Genomic DNA, 18,165 nt, shown 5'->3' with positions numbered 1-18,165 from the left:
AGGAAAGTATGAAGGATAGAAGGACAAAAGAAGGAGTGTAAAGTCACCCGTAGTCAGAAGAACGAGGAAAGAATGACAGAAGAGGATTGACGGAAAGAAGAGTGGAGGAGAGGAAAGAGCAGACACCTGAGAGCAGTACTACATCAAGTGAGTGGATTAAACACGCCAAATAAATACTAGAACACATACCCATGAGTGCTTGAGGTATCCAAACACTTCTCTGTAGCGACCATACAGTGTGCCATATGAAACTCCTAATAACTCGGCAGCACTCTTCATGTCTATCTCCTTATTCTTGATGCCTTCGAGGATACGGCGCACTGATGGTTCTTCCCAGAATTGTTGTCGAGTCCGAAATCCGAGGTAATCATTCAGCTTAAAGATGTTGTATGATTTGAGAAAGTCAGCTGTGGGAAAAAGTAAAGATACTGTAAATTTGCCAAATTACAGATATCAGCCTTTCTCTCTCTCTCTCTCTCTAATTGCAATTGGTTTTGATTCTTTAGTGCAAAATAAACAATGTTCTCATCTGGAATTTATGTTCCCATCTGGAATTTGTTTGCAACAGAATGAGTGTCTTTTGACAGTGACTCCCTAGCTCATTATGGCTCCTATTAACTACAGTATCTCTTGTGGGTTGATCTAACAAATTATTTGTTGAAAAAAGGTTCAATTTGTACTGAAAATGGCTAACACTTATTTTTGGTCTTCCTCCAATGACTCCTAGTACTACAATACTTATACAAAGTACTGTACTGGTCAGTGGCTACCAATAAATGCCATGACTGAGTGCTGTATGAATGAAGTTCACTGACCTTCATGGCTCTTGAGTTCAGTGAACCAAAGCATCTAGCTAGAATGTTATCTTTTTTTGCCATGTGTTCTGGTATTACTTTGCACAGAAGTGATGACTACATCCTGAGGAGCCTAGACCATAAGGGAGTGTCCTTTTGCTTCACAATCCTTTTCTTAAATTGTACAGTTATCTTGTTTTTTGCAGTTTTAAGTGTTCACTGATATGGAAACTATAAAAAAATACACTGGTTTACGGAGTATTTTGAGGCATTTTAACGTAAGCTGTTAAATAATTGGAAAATATATTTAAACGTCGATTCTAATGTCTACCAATTTTTCTCACCATCTACTCACTCGATGTAGCGCTGCTTTGGATGTGTGCCCTTTCCTCTCTTCCTTCCTTCTTTCTTTCCTCTTCCTTCTGCCTACGAGTCACTTTACACTCCCTTTTCCTTCATTCTTTCCTCTTCCTTCTGCTTATGGGTGACTCTTCAATGAATGACAAGCCAAATAGTTTTCTTGTACTCCAGGAAACCATTTACCATGCCGGGTGGTAACCATATAACCAAATTATTGCGCCTGGTGGTTTAGTGGGTAATTATGGTGCTCCAATCAGATTGAGCCCGTGTAGGTTTATATCCAAGGGATGGGTGGGGTTTACTGCTCATGTAATGCCACTCAGGGATGAGTGAGGCTGGTCATTACAAACTTGCCTACCCCCTGGCTTCTACGCTCCACATGGGGCGGTATAGGATTGGATGACTACAGTTTTTTTTAGGCAATAACATATCCAGTAGTTAAATTATAACAGTGGGGTCCTTTTGGATGGGTTTTCATTATTTGCAAATTTTTGCTTTTCACGTTTTGTATGTGTGTGTTCTCTAACACCTGTGGAAATACAAGGAATAGTTGAACTGCACCCAGATTATTTGATAAGTTGCCTATAAGACAAGTAAGGTCTGTGGAGTCATTTAAAGAACTCAAATCTTTCCTGAAAAACTTGTAATCTTGTTGATGGTACTGTACTGTGATGGAAGAGTATAGGGTTTAGTGGGCATCACTGTTTTGATGCAATATTCCTTGTGAACTATTAGTCATGTTATTTTGAGCAGTTGTGAAACTAAAGATTTACCGTTACTGTACTGACGTTTCGTTTCATTTAGTTTTTTAAAGGCTCCAACATGCTTGTATGCGTCAGCCTTGGTCACCTGATGGCGGCTCTCCGTGCTGCTTCCTATTCAGTCCCTCATCCCTGAGTCACACTCAATGACCTTGTCCCAGGACTTTTTCAGTCTACCTCTTACAACCCTACCCCTAACGTTGACACTTTCTGCACCCAATTATCATCCTCCACTCTCTCCACATGCCCAGACCATCTCAATTTACCTCTCCTCATCACAACACCAATACACTCCAGACCCATCCTACCTCTCAACTCTTCCATCATAAACCTGGCCCGGTGCACTCAAGGGCACACTGCACATCCACCTAATCATTGTCACTTCTGTATGTTTGAGTCTGCGAATATCCTCTTCCTTTACTACCCAGGTCTCACTACCATACACCATTACACTCCTAACACATGCCACCTACAAAGATCCCTTAGCAAAGAGGATGAGCCCTCTCAATGTCAGGAGAGGCAACACCTTCCTGAAATTCTTCCAACCACTCCTCACTCTAGCCACAGAGCTAGCTCCAGCCCCACCTCCTTCACATAACGTCACTCAAATAACAAAACTCTTGCACACACTCAAGAGACTCACCAGCAAGAGCAATCCTTTCATGCCTGACAATCTCCATATATTCTCCCTGACACCACACACATGATGTTAATATTATTACTACCAGGTAATAGTTCTCCTTCAATCATATTTTTCTTTTTTCTTGTTTTATGGACTATACCTCATCCCACCTCTGGATAGGGAAAAAGGTGCAGGATAATGATGATGAATTTCTGTTAGTATTACTACTACAGGGGTGGGTGAGATCCAGAAAGTAATGATATTAGTATACTACATATAACATTATCCAGTGAAAAATCATACATCCACTCACAGAAAATGGTATTAATACCTGGTACTGAAAAACAAACCAATGAATAATTGTGGACACTGGATATTCTTCATTCCTATCAAACACCTTTATCATCATCATCATCCAGACATCCTTTACCACCCCCAAATGGAGGGAGGTAGGATCCAGGGAATGGAGGGGGGGGGAATAATGATGGAATAAGTTACTACAAAAATAAACTGATTAATTGACATAATAGAGCCATCAGTATGTCCAAATATAGACAAAATCTGGATACGAAGAAATACCTTACCTATGTGTACAGCACCTCTCCTAACTGTGGCAGTGTTCTTCAGTCTTTCAGTTATTTAGACATCAAAACACACAAGGGAAATAATGCTAAACACTATGGGAATATCTAATATAAAGCTAGTCACTATGAAAACAATGCATAAACAAAAAAAATCCACAAATACCCTACCAATATGTACTGTACTCCTCCTAACTGAGGCACTGTTCCTCCGTCTTTCAGTTACTTGGACATCAAAACACATATAGGAATATCTAATATAATGTCTGACACTAAGAAAACAATGCATAAACAACAAACTTTCACAAATAAATAAATGAGGGTGAAGGTTGCAAAAAGAACTTTAATAAATTACAGTACTTACCACCCAGTGAAAGGTGGGCAGCCATCATAACCTGCTAGTCTCTATTTGGTGTACAGTAGTCCTGTGTGGTCTAGTGGCTAACGTACTCACTAAAGGTGGCCGTATCGATACCAAATCTTGATACTTTCAATACTAATCAACTTTTTATTTGCAAGTTTCAATACTGATGGCTAGGTATCAACTGCTATGAGGACTAAAACAGACTTTCTAGTTAAATGAAAACTTATTTTAACCCCCAACGCGCTAATTCTTATCGGCCCGATTACCTTCCCTGAGTCATTTTTTCGGATTTTTTATTTTAATATTGATTTTTTGTTATCAGATCAAGTGTTTCTGAGCTTGAACGCTTCATCACCCTCGTCCTTTTGTAATTTACGTCTTGTGTGGGTGTGAGGGTGGCGATAAGTCGCCAGCACAGAAGGAGGCAGTCGGGCATGAATTCGCCATTGCTGGGCTATAAATGAGAACTGAATGACTAAGAATGCGGTATTTCTAGCCCCAGGTTCCTACACGCCTCATGGGGCGACACAGGGTTGGATGATGGATGAATGGATGCAGTATTTGAAAACAGTGGTATGGCTGGGTTTGGCAACAGCTTTGATGGTGTACAGGGAGACTCAACATTCCCATGGAAACTACTGACCCTTCCTCATGCTTGAAATTATGGCGCCAAGACCCACTGCCACATATGAGGCGATCAGTGTGGCCAGGGATGGCCTACATATCTGAATTACTAAATATGTAATATTTGGCAACTGCAGTAGGGCAAGGTTTGGCAACAGCTCTGATGGTGTACATCAAGATTCAACGTTCCCATGGAAACCACTGATACTTCCTCATGCTAGAAATTATGGCGCCGAGACCCATCACCTCATATGAGGTAATCAGCACGGCTGGGAGTAGCCAGCATATTGCCGCATATGAGGCAATGAGTGCGGTGGGGGTTAAAAAATACTCTATTGTTTCATTGGGATATATTTTAAGATTTGTTAGCACACTGAATCGCAGTTTTCGTGCTCACGTTCCCCTAAAATAGTAGCCATGTAACTATTTTTGTCCAGATTGAGCCTGTTGCGAGTACAGTAATTTTATTAAATTTTTATGTAGTTCATTAACCTGAAAAAGTATTAATTACGAAAGTACCTTGCTATCAGCATTGGCAATCGATACCACCGATACTGGCCACTATAGTAATCGGTATTGTATCTAAATTTAATCATTGGTATCGTCCATCACTAGTAATCACTTAACAAATGTTGGGAAACTCCTCCTCCTCCAAATGTTGGAGCTGGACAATGAGTGGGGACGTGTGGTAACCACCAATGAATATGTGTTGCCATGTCTCTACTGGCAGGCCAGGTGACTCTGACCATTTGGTAGGGAGGCAGACGGCCATTTCTGCTCAGCTCGTGGGTTACGTTCTTTTACTAGCACACAGCTCAGCTAGAGGTTGGCCAGACAACTCTGATCATTTGATACAGAGGCAGACAGCCATACCTGCTAAGCTGGTGAGTTACATTCGTTTACCAGCGCATGGCTTGGCTCAAAAGGCCAGCCAAGCAACTTTCATCATTCGGTAGGGAGGTGGATGGCCATTACCAGCATGTGGCTTGGCTCAATAGACTGGCCAGGCAACACTGATCATTCAGTTTCGTGGCAGACAACCATTTTTGCTCAGCTTATGGGTTAAGGTTTGCATTACTCACGCGCAACTGTTAGCGTCCGAGCGATTAGGAGGCCGGGTGACTATGACTGTTCAGTGAGGAGGTGGATGGCCATTTTTGTTCAGCTGGTGGGTTAGGGTCTGTATTACCTGCGCATGACCATTAGCATCCAAGTGATTTGGGAGGCTGGGGGACTTTGACCATTCTGTGAGGAGGCAGATGGCCATTTTTGCTCGGCTGGTGGGTCAGAGTCTGTATTACTCACATACGGCTGTTAATGTCCGAGTGATCCGGCCGGCTGAGGGACTTTGAATGTATGGTGAGGAGACGGATGGCCATTTTTGCCCAGCTGGTGGTTAAGGTCTATTACCAGCCAGAGAGGCTGGCTGGCCACCCAACTGCTTTTCTGAATTTGTAGGCCACCCAACCGCGATGTTGGAAATCATATGTTCGGCTACGGTCAAAAAAAATCTGGATACGAACATAATAGAGCCAAGGGCTATCATTTGAATACAAAGCATGTCCAGATAATCGAGTGATTACAGAATAGCCTATTCAATCTACTTTGAGAAGAGATAAGCCTCAAGCTTCTGAAAGCTGGCAGTTGATTGGTTGTCCAAATGCATTCATTATCAAAGATGCATTTTAAATTATATTTATTATAAGGGTTACAATAACTGTTTGACGATAAGACAGCCCAAACAGAACATTATACATGTATACTCAGTTTTTTTCATTGAGGTGAAGATGCACTTGATACGTTGGTGACAACTGGCTGAATGCAACATGTCCAAATAACATTTACTAACCCAAATTTCCCCATCAGATATATGTTGTCAAATAATAATAGAGATTATGAAGTAACATTGCATTCAGCCAATCATCACCAATCTGTCAAGTGCATCTTCGCCTTGATAAAAAAAAACTGAGTATAGTTACCTGCATGGCTTAATTTAAATATGGGACCTTACAAATTTTATCAAATGGTCAAGACTTTTTTGGATATTTTGAATTCTCAGGACAAATCAAAACACATTCAGGTAAAGCTTTACTAGTACAGTACCTTGATTTTTTCCCCCCATGTTCAGGAAAATTAAGGTAAATTGTCATTACTGTGACATTTTGTAAGATCTAACTTAGTAAAACATCAAAATTCCAATAAAAATAAAATCACTGGCAGACACAGGTGAAGAACCTATACTCACATGTTACCATTACTTTTCAATATCCCGCAGCCCATACCTTGTCACAATTCTGTAAGTTGTAACTAGATATTCAAACCTAAAAAGATTTCTCAACTTACTGATGATGCAAAAGTAGAAAGCATAATGCAAATGGATGCGACAGCAAAACACTCTCAAATTAATTTGAATATTCATCTGCTTAGTCAAGAGGGACATCCCACGAGTGGCCTACCTCCGACCCCGTCATATTTGCTAGTTAGAGTTTGCAAACTATCACAGTAATGACAATTTACCTTAATTTGCCTGAACATGAGAGAAAAAAATCAAGGTATTTGTAAAACTTTAAATGAATATTTCTATTTGTCCTGAAAATTCAATATTTCAAACATATCTATACTATCAGAGAAACTTTGTAAGGCCCCATTTTTTAATTAATATATACAAACAACTATATATATAATATCTTATTTGGGCAACCTTAGTGTCAAACAGTTATTGTAACCCTTATAATAAAAATAATTTTAAATGCATTGTTAATGAATGCACTCTGGCAACCAATCAGCTGCCATCTTTCAGAAGCTTAAGGCTCATCTCTTCTCAGAGTTGACTGAATAGGCTATGGCCAAAGTTTGCCCACCTAAATGAGCAATACTCCCATTCACTCACCATTCAAGCACATGGAATATACCTGTATTTCTCGTGCAAAACCCTACTCCCATTACCAAGCTACGAAAATATCATATCCATGCCACCAACCCTTCACTCTGAAGGATCTCTAAGCAAGAAAAGGCTGCCCGGTGGAAGCAAGAATAAACTGTAAGACATTCTAATATTCTAGTAGGGTTAAAAATATCACATCCAACTCTTTTCACTCCAACCCAACACATTATCCCTCAGGTATTGCACAACAAAGTCATGTATTTTAAGTCACACAGGTTTCATAGGCACCTTCTTTTTCCTTCTTCTTCTTCTTCTTCTTCTCCTTATTATTATGATTATTATTATCCATCCATCCATCCATCATCCAATCCTACACTGCCCCATGAGGAGCATAGGAGCCCGGGGCTAAGCAAATTGGTCTTGACATTTAAGATGAGAGTGACCAGCCTCACTCATCCCTGAGTGGCATTCTGTGAGCAATAACCCCAACCATCCCTTGGACATAAACCTTCACCGGCTCAATCCAATTGGAGTGCTGTAATTACCCACTAAACCACCAGGCGTTATAATTATTCGAGGTAAACTCTTGATCTTCTCTTGGGGTATTTATGTATTCCTAGCATCAGCAAAATACACTGTATGAAAAAGGTTTACTTACAAAGCCTCCAATGCTACCAGGAAAATTGTCCATGGACTTACGTAGTTCCTGTCGTGCGTTGACAGCAAGTTCATGTGGTATAGGGGTTAGGACATTTTGCATAGGGCTACTGGATGCAGTCACTGGAATCTTCTCCGGGGGTGTCATAAACATGGAAGGATGAGGAAGCTGTACCGACTGCGACTCCTTCTCTTCCTCACGTTCATGTCTTGCCATTTTGGGGGGAGGTTCATGTCCCACTCCACCCATACTCCCACCCCCTCCACCAACACTGGTACTGACCGCACTGTTCACATTGCTATTGTTGTTCATACTGGCCTCATGTTCCTGACTCATACGCTTCAAAAAGTTAACCCGGCGCTCATCCAAGGCTAAGTTCTGCAAGAAGAATACCAAACACCACTCAGAAAAGCTAGAAGAATTACGTAGATCTGGAAAAGTTGTCTGCTACTCTTGATACTGACCTCAAGTTCCTAATTCATACCCTTTAAAAAGCTGACCTGCCACTCATCCAAAGCAAACTTCTGCAGTAAGAACGGCATAGCAAATAATCAGAAACATTTTAATGGATACTAAAAGTATTTGGGACCTAGTGCTCCTCCAAGGCTGAATTCTGCAGCAAGAATATCAAAACACCAATCAGAAAATTCCATTGGACACTAAATCAACTTAAGCTACTGTTGCTATTGTGAGTGTGATTGCTGATGTGTTAATTTTTTGCTGGGCCTGGGGGGTTAATACACTTTCAAACATCCTGGCTATCAATGGGAACACATACAACTAGTAAACCAGTCATAGACAAAATTAGGTTGAAACTAATGAGGCATCATTTTTTATTATCAGACAGCTAAGCAAGAAAACTAAGGGCATGGCAAGTAGGAGATGGTAGAAAAAGAAAAGTGTTAAGTGTCTGGCTTAATACGTGGCATATATTGATAGTTTCTACTTTATTACCCAGTATGTTTTGTTTCTACTAACCAGTTTGTCCATCACTTACTGAAAGTTCTCAGAAGGCAGATGATGATGATGATGATGATGATGATGATGATCAGAGTTTAAAGGTGCAGTTGAGTGTAAGGGATACTGAAATGACACGCGGTGTTAAGAAAATGACAAGAGCAGAAGGACCCAATACAAGAATGGAGTACAGCAAAATAATCCAAAGAACCACACCTCTGGGTTAAGGAGGGCAGCAAGGGGCGCAAGGGTGGGCGGTGTGACGAGAGGTGCATTGAGAGCGGTGGTGAGGGGAGAGGTGTTGGGGGGAACCATCTGTGGGAGGCTCACTGGTCGGGCATGCTGCAGTATTTCTTGTGCTGTGTGAGGAACCTGCCCTCCAACAACCTGAAGTAGAAAACAGCATTATACACTGCACAAGGGCACAGCCAGGTTTAAACTCCTTTGATCTTAGTTGTTTTATTTTATTCATCTTACCTCCAAATTTTATTCACCAAGGGACTGACATGTAGGGATTGATATAGTTTCTATAAGCTCTTCACTACCACAGATTCTAAGCTGACTACTGGAGATATGAATAAAATACAAAATCGGTCACACGATTGAATGAGCTAACCCCTTGAATTCAGTAACATGCCTTTTACGTTATTCCTGCAGTCTTTAAAGTATTTTACTGTTTATTACAAGGGCACTAAGCCTTTCACTAGAATTAATTACATGGATTTGGTTACTGGAACAAAATTACCAGCATTAGCTTACAGGATCAATAAAACTGCAAACAGACCAAACTAGACTGGATGGATTTCCTGGAAAAATACAATCCACATCATCAGAACTGGATTCTCACATGTATCCCTGCTTTATCACAAGCTTTCAACACAATCTTCCTTTACTTCTAAAAATTTCATTACTGGATCCAAGCCTTACCATACGCTCTCTCCACCATCTACCTTAGTACCTTACTGCAAACGTTTGATCCATATACCCCCTGCCACTAGAATATTATTTCATATAACCAAGGGGTGGTTGGGGTTGATTGCTCATGTAATGCCACCCAGGGATGAGTGAGGCTGGTCACTCTCATCTTAAATGTCGAGACCAACTGCCTAGCCCCGGGCTCCTATGCTCCTCATGGGGCAATGTAGGATTGGATGATGGATGGATCTTCCTTACAATTCTCAGCAGGCTAATCTCATGATAATATCTGCACTCATTTTTATAACCTTTTGTATAAAGGGACAATCGCAACCTTCTTCCATTCCATTGGTTCAACTCAATGTATCAAAGTTTTCAAAAGCATAAACAAAAGGAGCTGCCTCCTGCAGTCATACTATATTCTTAAGTTCTTATGCATTTAAGATTTGGCATTAGTTAAAAGAGAGAGAGAGAAAGAAACTATCTATCTATTGCCAGATGCCATAATCCCGTAAGGGGTGGCCATTTGTCTTTGAGTTATTTGTTTTACGGGGAGGGGCATTAACTCTCCACCAATCCACTTGTTGACACGTAGGGCGCACGTATGGGATGGTTATATGGTTAGCACCCAGCGTTGTAAATGGTTTCTTGGCTTACAGGAAACCATTAGGCTTGTCACTCAATGTAAAGCCACCGGAAAAGGAAAGAAAAGCAATAAGAAGTGACAGGAAAGATGGGAGAAATAGGAAGAGAGGAGGGTAGGCACAGAAAAAAAATTATAAAGGCTAAGGAATAAGTAGGTAGCACTACATCAAGTGAGTGGATGATGGTCGCCACCACCTACCACAAGAGAGAAACTGAATGAGCATATTATTGTGAATGTGCTTAGGGCAAAAGTAATATATCAAGTGAGATTTAAAAAAAAAAAAAGTGAATGATAATGGATGCGTAAGAGCTTGCATACACACCCCACCAAGTCGGAGGATGGGAGGAATGGGGTTGGAGGCTTGGGTGTTCTGATTCTGATGATCCCCAGACACTTCCGCCAGGCCTTTAACCTTTAAAGTCTCAGCAGTTTTTAGCAGCCCAGACAGCATGTCCTGTGAGGTCGTCAGTCAGTAATCAGTGTTTGAATAAAGTTTGAGTCAATGCTGGAGCAGAATTGGCCAGAATTATGATTAGAAATGAAGTTGGATGCCATTAGTTTATCAGGTTCACCCTGCCTAAGACAAATGCATAGCTGACTAATGATTAGTGCTTATGAATACAGTACTATCATAAATATTAATTCTGTTTCAACATAAAAAATTGGACATAGTCTCATACATATACAGTACTTTGCCAACTCCACATCTGTTTTACTGGGCAAATAATTTATCTCCAATTATGTTTAGATGCGTCACCTTAGTATTCATCAGAAATAAGTCATACTAAGCATATACAGTATTAATTTACAGTATTTAAATACTGTTCGACCTTGGCAATAAATTATACCAAGCTGCATAGTACGTTTGGTACCTGTGTGATGTTTATTTCCCCACGGTACATAAAATTGACCAGCTGTGATACATGGACAAACTTCATGTCTTTCAGGATGATAATGGGAGACTTGTCTGGATGCTCCTCAAACAGCTGCTCAAAGTAACTACTGCAGGCTGACAACACCACCTGTAAGAAAGGAAATACATTTACTCCAAGGAGTATTAAGTACCTGGTGGTCTAGTGGTTTCAGTGCCCCAGTTTAAATAAGAGCCCTGTTATGTGCATGATTTTGAACTCCAAGGTAACAAAGCTCATTAACCATGTGATGCCACCAATGGGCAAATCAGTAGGCTGACTACCAGACCTTATGCCTGGCCTCAGGCTCCTACATCAACAAATTGGTAACAGCTATTGACTTTTACAGTTACCCCATATAAGTACTAAACCTAATACTGTACAGTATACAGTATATCTTAAGCAACTGTCTACCAGATCTCATCAGGCACTTCTTGTGAGTTCAGAATGAGAATCATCATCATTCTATCCCACTTCTCAGTGTCATGAAGTACATAAGATCCAAAGACTAAAGGAAACAGGTATGGTAGGTAGGACTAGGTATCAATAGCACTGAGTGAAATGGTCAGCATAACCAAATCCCAATTCTCACTATTAAATAAGGAGGGGGGGGGGGCAATTCAGAAACAGGAATATATACAGTATATATATGAATATAGATAGGTAGATGGATATATAGATAGACAGTTTATCATGAAAAAAAGGGTGCTGGCTCTAGCACCTCCATTTACATTATCCTGACTCCCCCCCCCCAAGGAACAAATGTGGTATAATGCAATAACAGGAAAAGAGAAAGGATGAAAATGGCAAATCTATACAGAGTACACCCTTTAACTGATATACAGACAGGAAACCAGACATGGTTTATCATCATCATCTGGACCTCCTTTTCCACCTTTGGGCAGGGTGAGGAGTAGCAAAGTCCAGACAGCCCAAGTTTGCCCAATTCAATGGGCCATGCTTCCATGCACTCATCATTCAAGCCCACAGAATCACGGTTCTATTTGATACGCCAAAAACTTTCACCACATTCTGTAGCTTCGTGTAAACATATCCGACAGGGTCAATCCGAATGCTGTCACGTTAAAAAGGGGTGCCAGATCCCTGTTCATGTACTTCTCACAAAATTCATCCAGCCAGCTTGATCTCTTGTCATTCTCCTAGCCTCACCAACTTCCATACCTCTCTTCTTCTCACACTCATCCACCATATCCCTCTGCCTTCTCATTGCCCTACCTCGCCTCCTCCCTCCTTCAAATTCACTCAGATATACCTTTTTCACCAATTGATTGTTATCCTTTCACTCTACATGACCATACCATCTCAGTACAATCTCTTCAATTCTGGTGTCCACCGACTTCTTCACTCTGCATCTTTCACGAATCACATTATTTCGTATCCTATCCACACTCTGTACTCCACATACATTCCCCAGTAGTCCCATCTCCACTGCTTTCACTCTTGAATTTTCATTTCCATGCCACACCATAATCTCACGTCCACATGTTAAAGTTGGCACACTCCTTCATGTAAGTCTCGCATAGCTGCAACACTCAAGCCTCTGTTTCTTATCAAGGCCTTCATAGCACCTGCTACTTTCCTTCCTTATGTCACTCTACTTTCAACTTCTTTTGCACATTTTCCTCTCTTTTCTATCACTGTACCTGTGAACTCTCTCACCAATTCCAGTCTCTCTCCATTCACAGTAACATCACACTGGAAGCAACGTTCTCTCTCTCTCAATAACCACCAGTTTACTCTTTTCTACATTTACTCTCAAGGCATGATGCTCACAGACATCACAAAACTCTGCACTAGTCTACCAAGTTCTTATCTAGTATTTGCAAGTAGCACTGCATCATCAGCATACAACAAATTTGAGGTATTTCATCCATCACCATTTATTAACAATGCCATCCCTCCATAACTTGTGTTTTTTGTTCTCTCATCACCCCATCCATATATATATATTGAACAACCATGGGATCATCACACAACCTTGTTGCATGCCCACACTGATCGTAAACCATTCACTTAGATGCCCATTTACCTTTACGCACGTCTCACTACCATCATAAAAACTCTCGATAGCACAATGCAGCTTACTATCTACTGTACACTGTAATGCGCAAAACCTTCCACTTCTCTGTTTACTTTGTTGTATGCTTTTTTCCAGATCCATAAATGCCATAAACACCTTATAATCCTTCTTGTGGCAGGGGATGGCATCAAAAGCTTTGCTAATGTCTAGTGTGGCTAGGAGTGTTCTGTGTGGTGGTCTAGCTGAATTGATGCCATCAAAAACTCTCTGTGTAATGACTGCAAGAAGAATGTTTGTGGAGTGTAGTGACCCATAACCATGTTGTGATGGGGCTAGGGGGGTGTAAGGTGTAACTGGTTGTAATACCAGTCATTCAGTGCCTTTGGAGGGGGGTGCAGAGGAATGTGATGGGGGGATGTGAGGAAGGTAACACAGGGTCTCTGTTGGGTTTAGGGATAGTGATGACAGTGCCATGCTTCCAGATGTTGGGTAATACCCAACATCTGTTGTGTGAGTAGCTGTAGTTTGATGTGTTGGTGAGTGCTTGTATGCCTTGTGGTCCAAGGTGTTTAAGGTGTATGTTGCTTATGTTGTCTGGTCCACAGGCAAATGAGTGCTTAAGGTTGCTAACGATGTGCTTCGTCTGGTTGTAAGTGAAAGGTGCAAAGCCTGAGTCTGTGGGGAACTGCCTCTTGCATCAGATGACACGTCTGATGTTTTACACAACACTCCTACTGAAACCATTTGAAATGAGCTGAAATGGTAGTGAACAAGTTTCACTGGGGGCTGACAGGTTCTTCGTAATAACTCCATGATAACTACAAGCAACTAGGGAAAAGGTCAAACTACTGCTGGCTGTTAGATGTCATAGCTACATAAATCAGAGTTCCTTTATATTTTACTTTGAAAACTGCATCAACATCAGAATTCAGTTTGGCCACTTGATAATATTTATGAAGCCTCATACCATGCAACCACATGATGCACATCATCATCATATAATCCTAAGTCACTTCCTTCAACCAGAAAAGGCCAGTGGCAGAGCTCACACTTCATGACCATAGGGTTGGCAGTTCAAGCCCGCACCAGGGTAGTGTAATTCTGGTGAGAGATGTAGCAGTCTCTCCAAGGATCCCTCTTTTTCCCTGCAGTGCTATATGGTCCACTGGTCCTAGCTCAGGGGATTCATCTTTCAACTATCTGGGGTGGGTACATTCAGAGCAAGATTCTTTCCTTGCTAGGGACATAACTTTAAACAGAGAGGCACCGTAATTACAGGTACAATCTCTCTGGTGCTCGCCAGCTGCAACAGAAATTTAAGATTGAAAAGGGGATACCAACCCATATTTTTTACATTATCCAAATCCTGAACAGGATTACAAAAAATAATAATGATAAAAAAAATAATATTACATCATGTTCTCATACTACCAGTCATAAAGGTATCTGCAGTATGTTTGCTTTCATATGAAATAACTGGGACACTTCCACAATTTGCATGCATATTAAGTCTTGATTGCATGAAATGTGATGAGCCTTAGGTAGGAAAGAGTCTCCTTGATTACTAGTCAAAGCGACCCATCAATACAACTACATTTCATCATTACCTGAGCTGAAAGGAATTAGGAACCTTCATCAGGTTATAAAAAACATGCTCTACTCTGCCTGTTCTTGTCCCATTTCACCACCTTTTATAATACTGGTACAGTGAAAGTCCTCTCATTCAGCACCTGGCATTACGATATTTCTGGTGTTTCAGTGGTTTTCATAAACAGTCCCATTACAAAAGTTCTCTGCTCTTCCGACACATAAGCTGAGCCGATCGGCATCTGCAACGGGCTCGCTGGCTCGCCGCTGGTACCCGTGTGCCCATAGTTGCCAATTTGGCGCTAGATCTAGCGCTTTCCATAATAATTTAAAGCCAATAAAAATTTTATTTTCTTCTACATATAGCGCATTTTGAAGTCCAATTTAACGCAAAAATTTGAACAGTTCACCTATACCTTACCACACCTTAAAGTTCAGCTTAGCGCTTTTGTAAGATTTCTGCTTACCAACACAGCACGTGCTGTCGGCCAGCATGACTCGTGAGTGTCAGGCTTTGTGACAGGACCTTTTGAAAGTCCAGAAACCTTATACTATTTTACAGAGTACATATGTAAATACACCTAGGTTAAGGTAAGTTCATGTGTATTGTGTCATTAAATACATTAATTATCAGTTGGCTATTAAATATTTAATGCTTAGGGTTGACCAAAAATACTTGCTAGACACTGTGATCGCATTGGGATGACCAACCATGATTGCTAAAAACTTTTTGGCAGGTTTTCCCGATCATCTGGCAGTTTCTGCCCTTTAAGCACCTGCTTGGTCTCAAAGATGGCGAATGAGAGGATTTTTACTGTAACACTTTCCTCTTTTGTTTATTGGTTAGGCTCAGAAACTGACTCTTTGCACAAGTTGGCAACCATGATGGTAGATGGCTACCATATCAGCTACTTGATGTAATCTGACTGATTGTGTTTGAAATGATCTTATACAGTACAATATGGTATAACTTATTTGGGTATTAACAGAATATTAACTACACTTTGCTGACTAAAGCTGCCAACCCTCATAAACGCTAGGGTTCGAATCCTGGTGCAGGCAGCTGGCATCACTTAACTCAGGTGTCCATCCACCCTTTGTGGGTTGGTACAGCAGGTAAAATCAGTAACGGTACCTAGCATAACACCTAGAGAAGGTAGTTGTGGTGGCCCGGATGATGCGGTAGTTCTGTGTCCCAGGATATTGGGTGGATAACTTGCCACAGGCTTAAAGGCTTATGTTACGGAGATGAGCATCGCAGCTAAGCATCTCATAGTACCTGCCCCCCAACTTTATCTTTAGCTACACATCATATTGTATCATTCACATCATTTATAAGGGCTCCAATATGCTGCATTCATCAACCTTGGTCACCTAGTGGCAGCTCTCCATGCTGCTCAATCTCTGGTAGCCTCCCTATTCAGTCTCTTAGCCCTGAAGTGACACTCTATGACCTCATCCCAGGTCTTTTTTGGTCTGCCTCTCACAACCCTACCCATGACGTTCACACTTCTCACCTTCCGTACCCAACTGTCATCTCCATCCTCTCAACATGCCCAATCTATCTCAATCTACCCCTCCTCATCATAACACCAATACATTCAAGTCCCATTCTTCCTCTCATCTTTTCATTCGCAATCCTAGCCCCCAGATCTCACATTCAAGAAGGCATTACACATTCATCTAATCACTGTCATTTCTCTACATTTGAGTCAATCAATACCTATGGTTAAATAATTCTGGATAGCATTAAACCCACAGTGTACTGACACTTTTTTTGGAGCAGGAGTACATAAAGCACAGGTAAGATAAATTAAACAGCTAACTGGTACCATATACAATATATATAGTACTGGGTATATGTACACAAATATGTATTATAGTATATACATGATCAAAGTAAAGTAAACAACAAACAATACTGTACTGGTTTGTCAAAGAGTAATCTCCCAAATCCAAATTACAAGGGACTAGAAGCTTTTCTGAAGAGGGATGTTTCTGATTTACATATGCAGATGCCCTATCTTAATAATACCATACTGTGTAGGAATGTTCCTTAACAATCTTTTTAAAACTTTTATCATCCAAACCCTATTTCCTATGAAAATATGCAATGTTGCAATCCAAAAATAAGAACAGGAAAGCATAAAGTGGAAGAACTATCAACAGAGATCAAATAAAAAGGGCACTACATCTTTCACTCATCATTCAAACTTTCAGAACCCTTGACTCATCTCACAGGCAAACCACTGGCACATTCTAACACTCATAATAAGACATGCATGGATACAGAAACACCTGTCTACCAACCTAGTTTTCCTAGGAATCAGACTGACCACAAAGCACTGCTATAGTCACGGTGAACGACTCTGAGGATGTCATTATCGTACCCTGGCAATCTGTCATTCAAAATGTGCATCCGATTTGTATCATATTATACAAGAATCATATTATTAAGCATGAATATATTCAATCAATCAATCAATCATTTCCTGTGGCACCTCACAAGATGCACAGGGCCTCAATGAACTCTCTCCACAAATATTTGTCTCTTGCCATCTCCTTCAGGTCCCACCAACACTCCTCTCCTGCTTCTCTTTTCATTGTCCTCAACCAGGTTTCCCTCGGCCAACCTCTGCCTCTTCTTCCTCTAGCAGTCCACTCTGGCACAAACTGTATTAAACTGTTTTCTTTTCTATATATGTGTTCCAGCCATTTCCAGGAAGACAGTCTCATGTATGCATCAACTGGTTGCTCTCTCGTAATATCCCTTACTCTTTCAATTGTAACTCTGTCTTGCCACTTTACCCCAAGAATCCTTCTATGTATTTCATTCTCAAATCCTAATACTTTCTGATCTGTTGCAATTGTACTGTACCATGACTTATGCCCATAAATTAAAAATTGGTCTAATCATGAACTTGTAAATTTTTACTTTAGTATGTACTGAAAGCATATTAATATTCCAAACAGATTTCAACATTCCACGAGCTCGCCAAGCCTGTCTAATCCTCTCCTCAATTTCAATGTTTAATGATCCATTAGATGATACAATATATTATACATGAATATTATTATACATGAACATATACACGAATCTCATGCATGTATACACGAAATCAGCCGCACTTTTGAATGGTAGGTTGCCAGGGCACAATAACAACCTCAGAGTCAAACGCCATGACCACAGTAATAAATCTAGAATAAAGAGAGCATGAAATAGTATACAGGATAAAATTAGAGATGATGCCTTCCATCTGAACCCACTAACCTTGTGCGCTCTGAGTGACTTGCCCTCGCAGGCCAGGGTGACATCTGTGAATGACTCTGACTGCAGGAGACGGTCAAAGGCTCGCAGCAGGTTTGATTGGTGGTTGTTCCATTTCAGGCAGTACTGTTGGTTCGCCATTGCGGACGGGGAGTGAGGAGAGTCCTGTGGGGGCAAAACTTAATAAGTAAA

At 40.8% G+C, this 18,165-nt stretch overlaps 1 protein-coding gene across 1 annotated transcript in view; it reads right to left on the bottom strand.

Moving 5' to 3' along the window:
• Positions 1–18,165, bottom strand: part of LOC145413200 (uncharacterized) — a 36,102-nt gene that overhangs the window by 8,441 nt on the left and 9,496 nt on the right. Inside the window, exons 3-8 of the mRNA XM_080282923.1 lie at positions 17,977–18,138; positions 11,039–11,188; positions 10,494–10,620; positions 8,822–8,982; positions 7,690–8,026; positions 190–407 (exon numbers count right to left, since the gene is read on the bottom strand). Coding sequence (XP_080139049.1) covers positions 190–407; positions 7,690–8,026; positions 8,822–8,982; positions 10,494–10,620; positions 11,039–11,188; positions 17,977–18,138 — 1,155 coding nt within the window. The remainder of the gene's footprint in view (positions 1–189; positions 408–7,689; positions 8,027–8,821; positions 8,983–10,493; positions 10,621–11,038; positions 11,189–17,976; positions 18,139–18,165) is intronic.

Source organism: Coenobita brevimanus, chromosome 95 (assembly GCF_032717465.1).
Source record: "Coenobita brevimanus isolate Jiangsu-jjx chromosome 95, ASM3271746v2, whole genome shotgun sequence".
In the NCBI taxonomy this organism is placed as follows: Eukaryota; Metazoa; Arthropoda; class Malacostraca; order Decapoda; family Coenobitidae; genus Coenobita; species Coenobita brevimanus.
The sequence above is the reverse complement of the archived record's forward strand: the minus strand, read 5'-3'. Positions and strand labels throughout refer to the sequence as shown.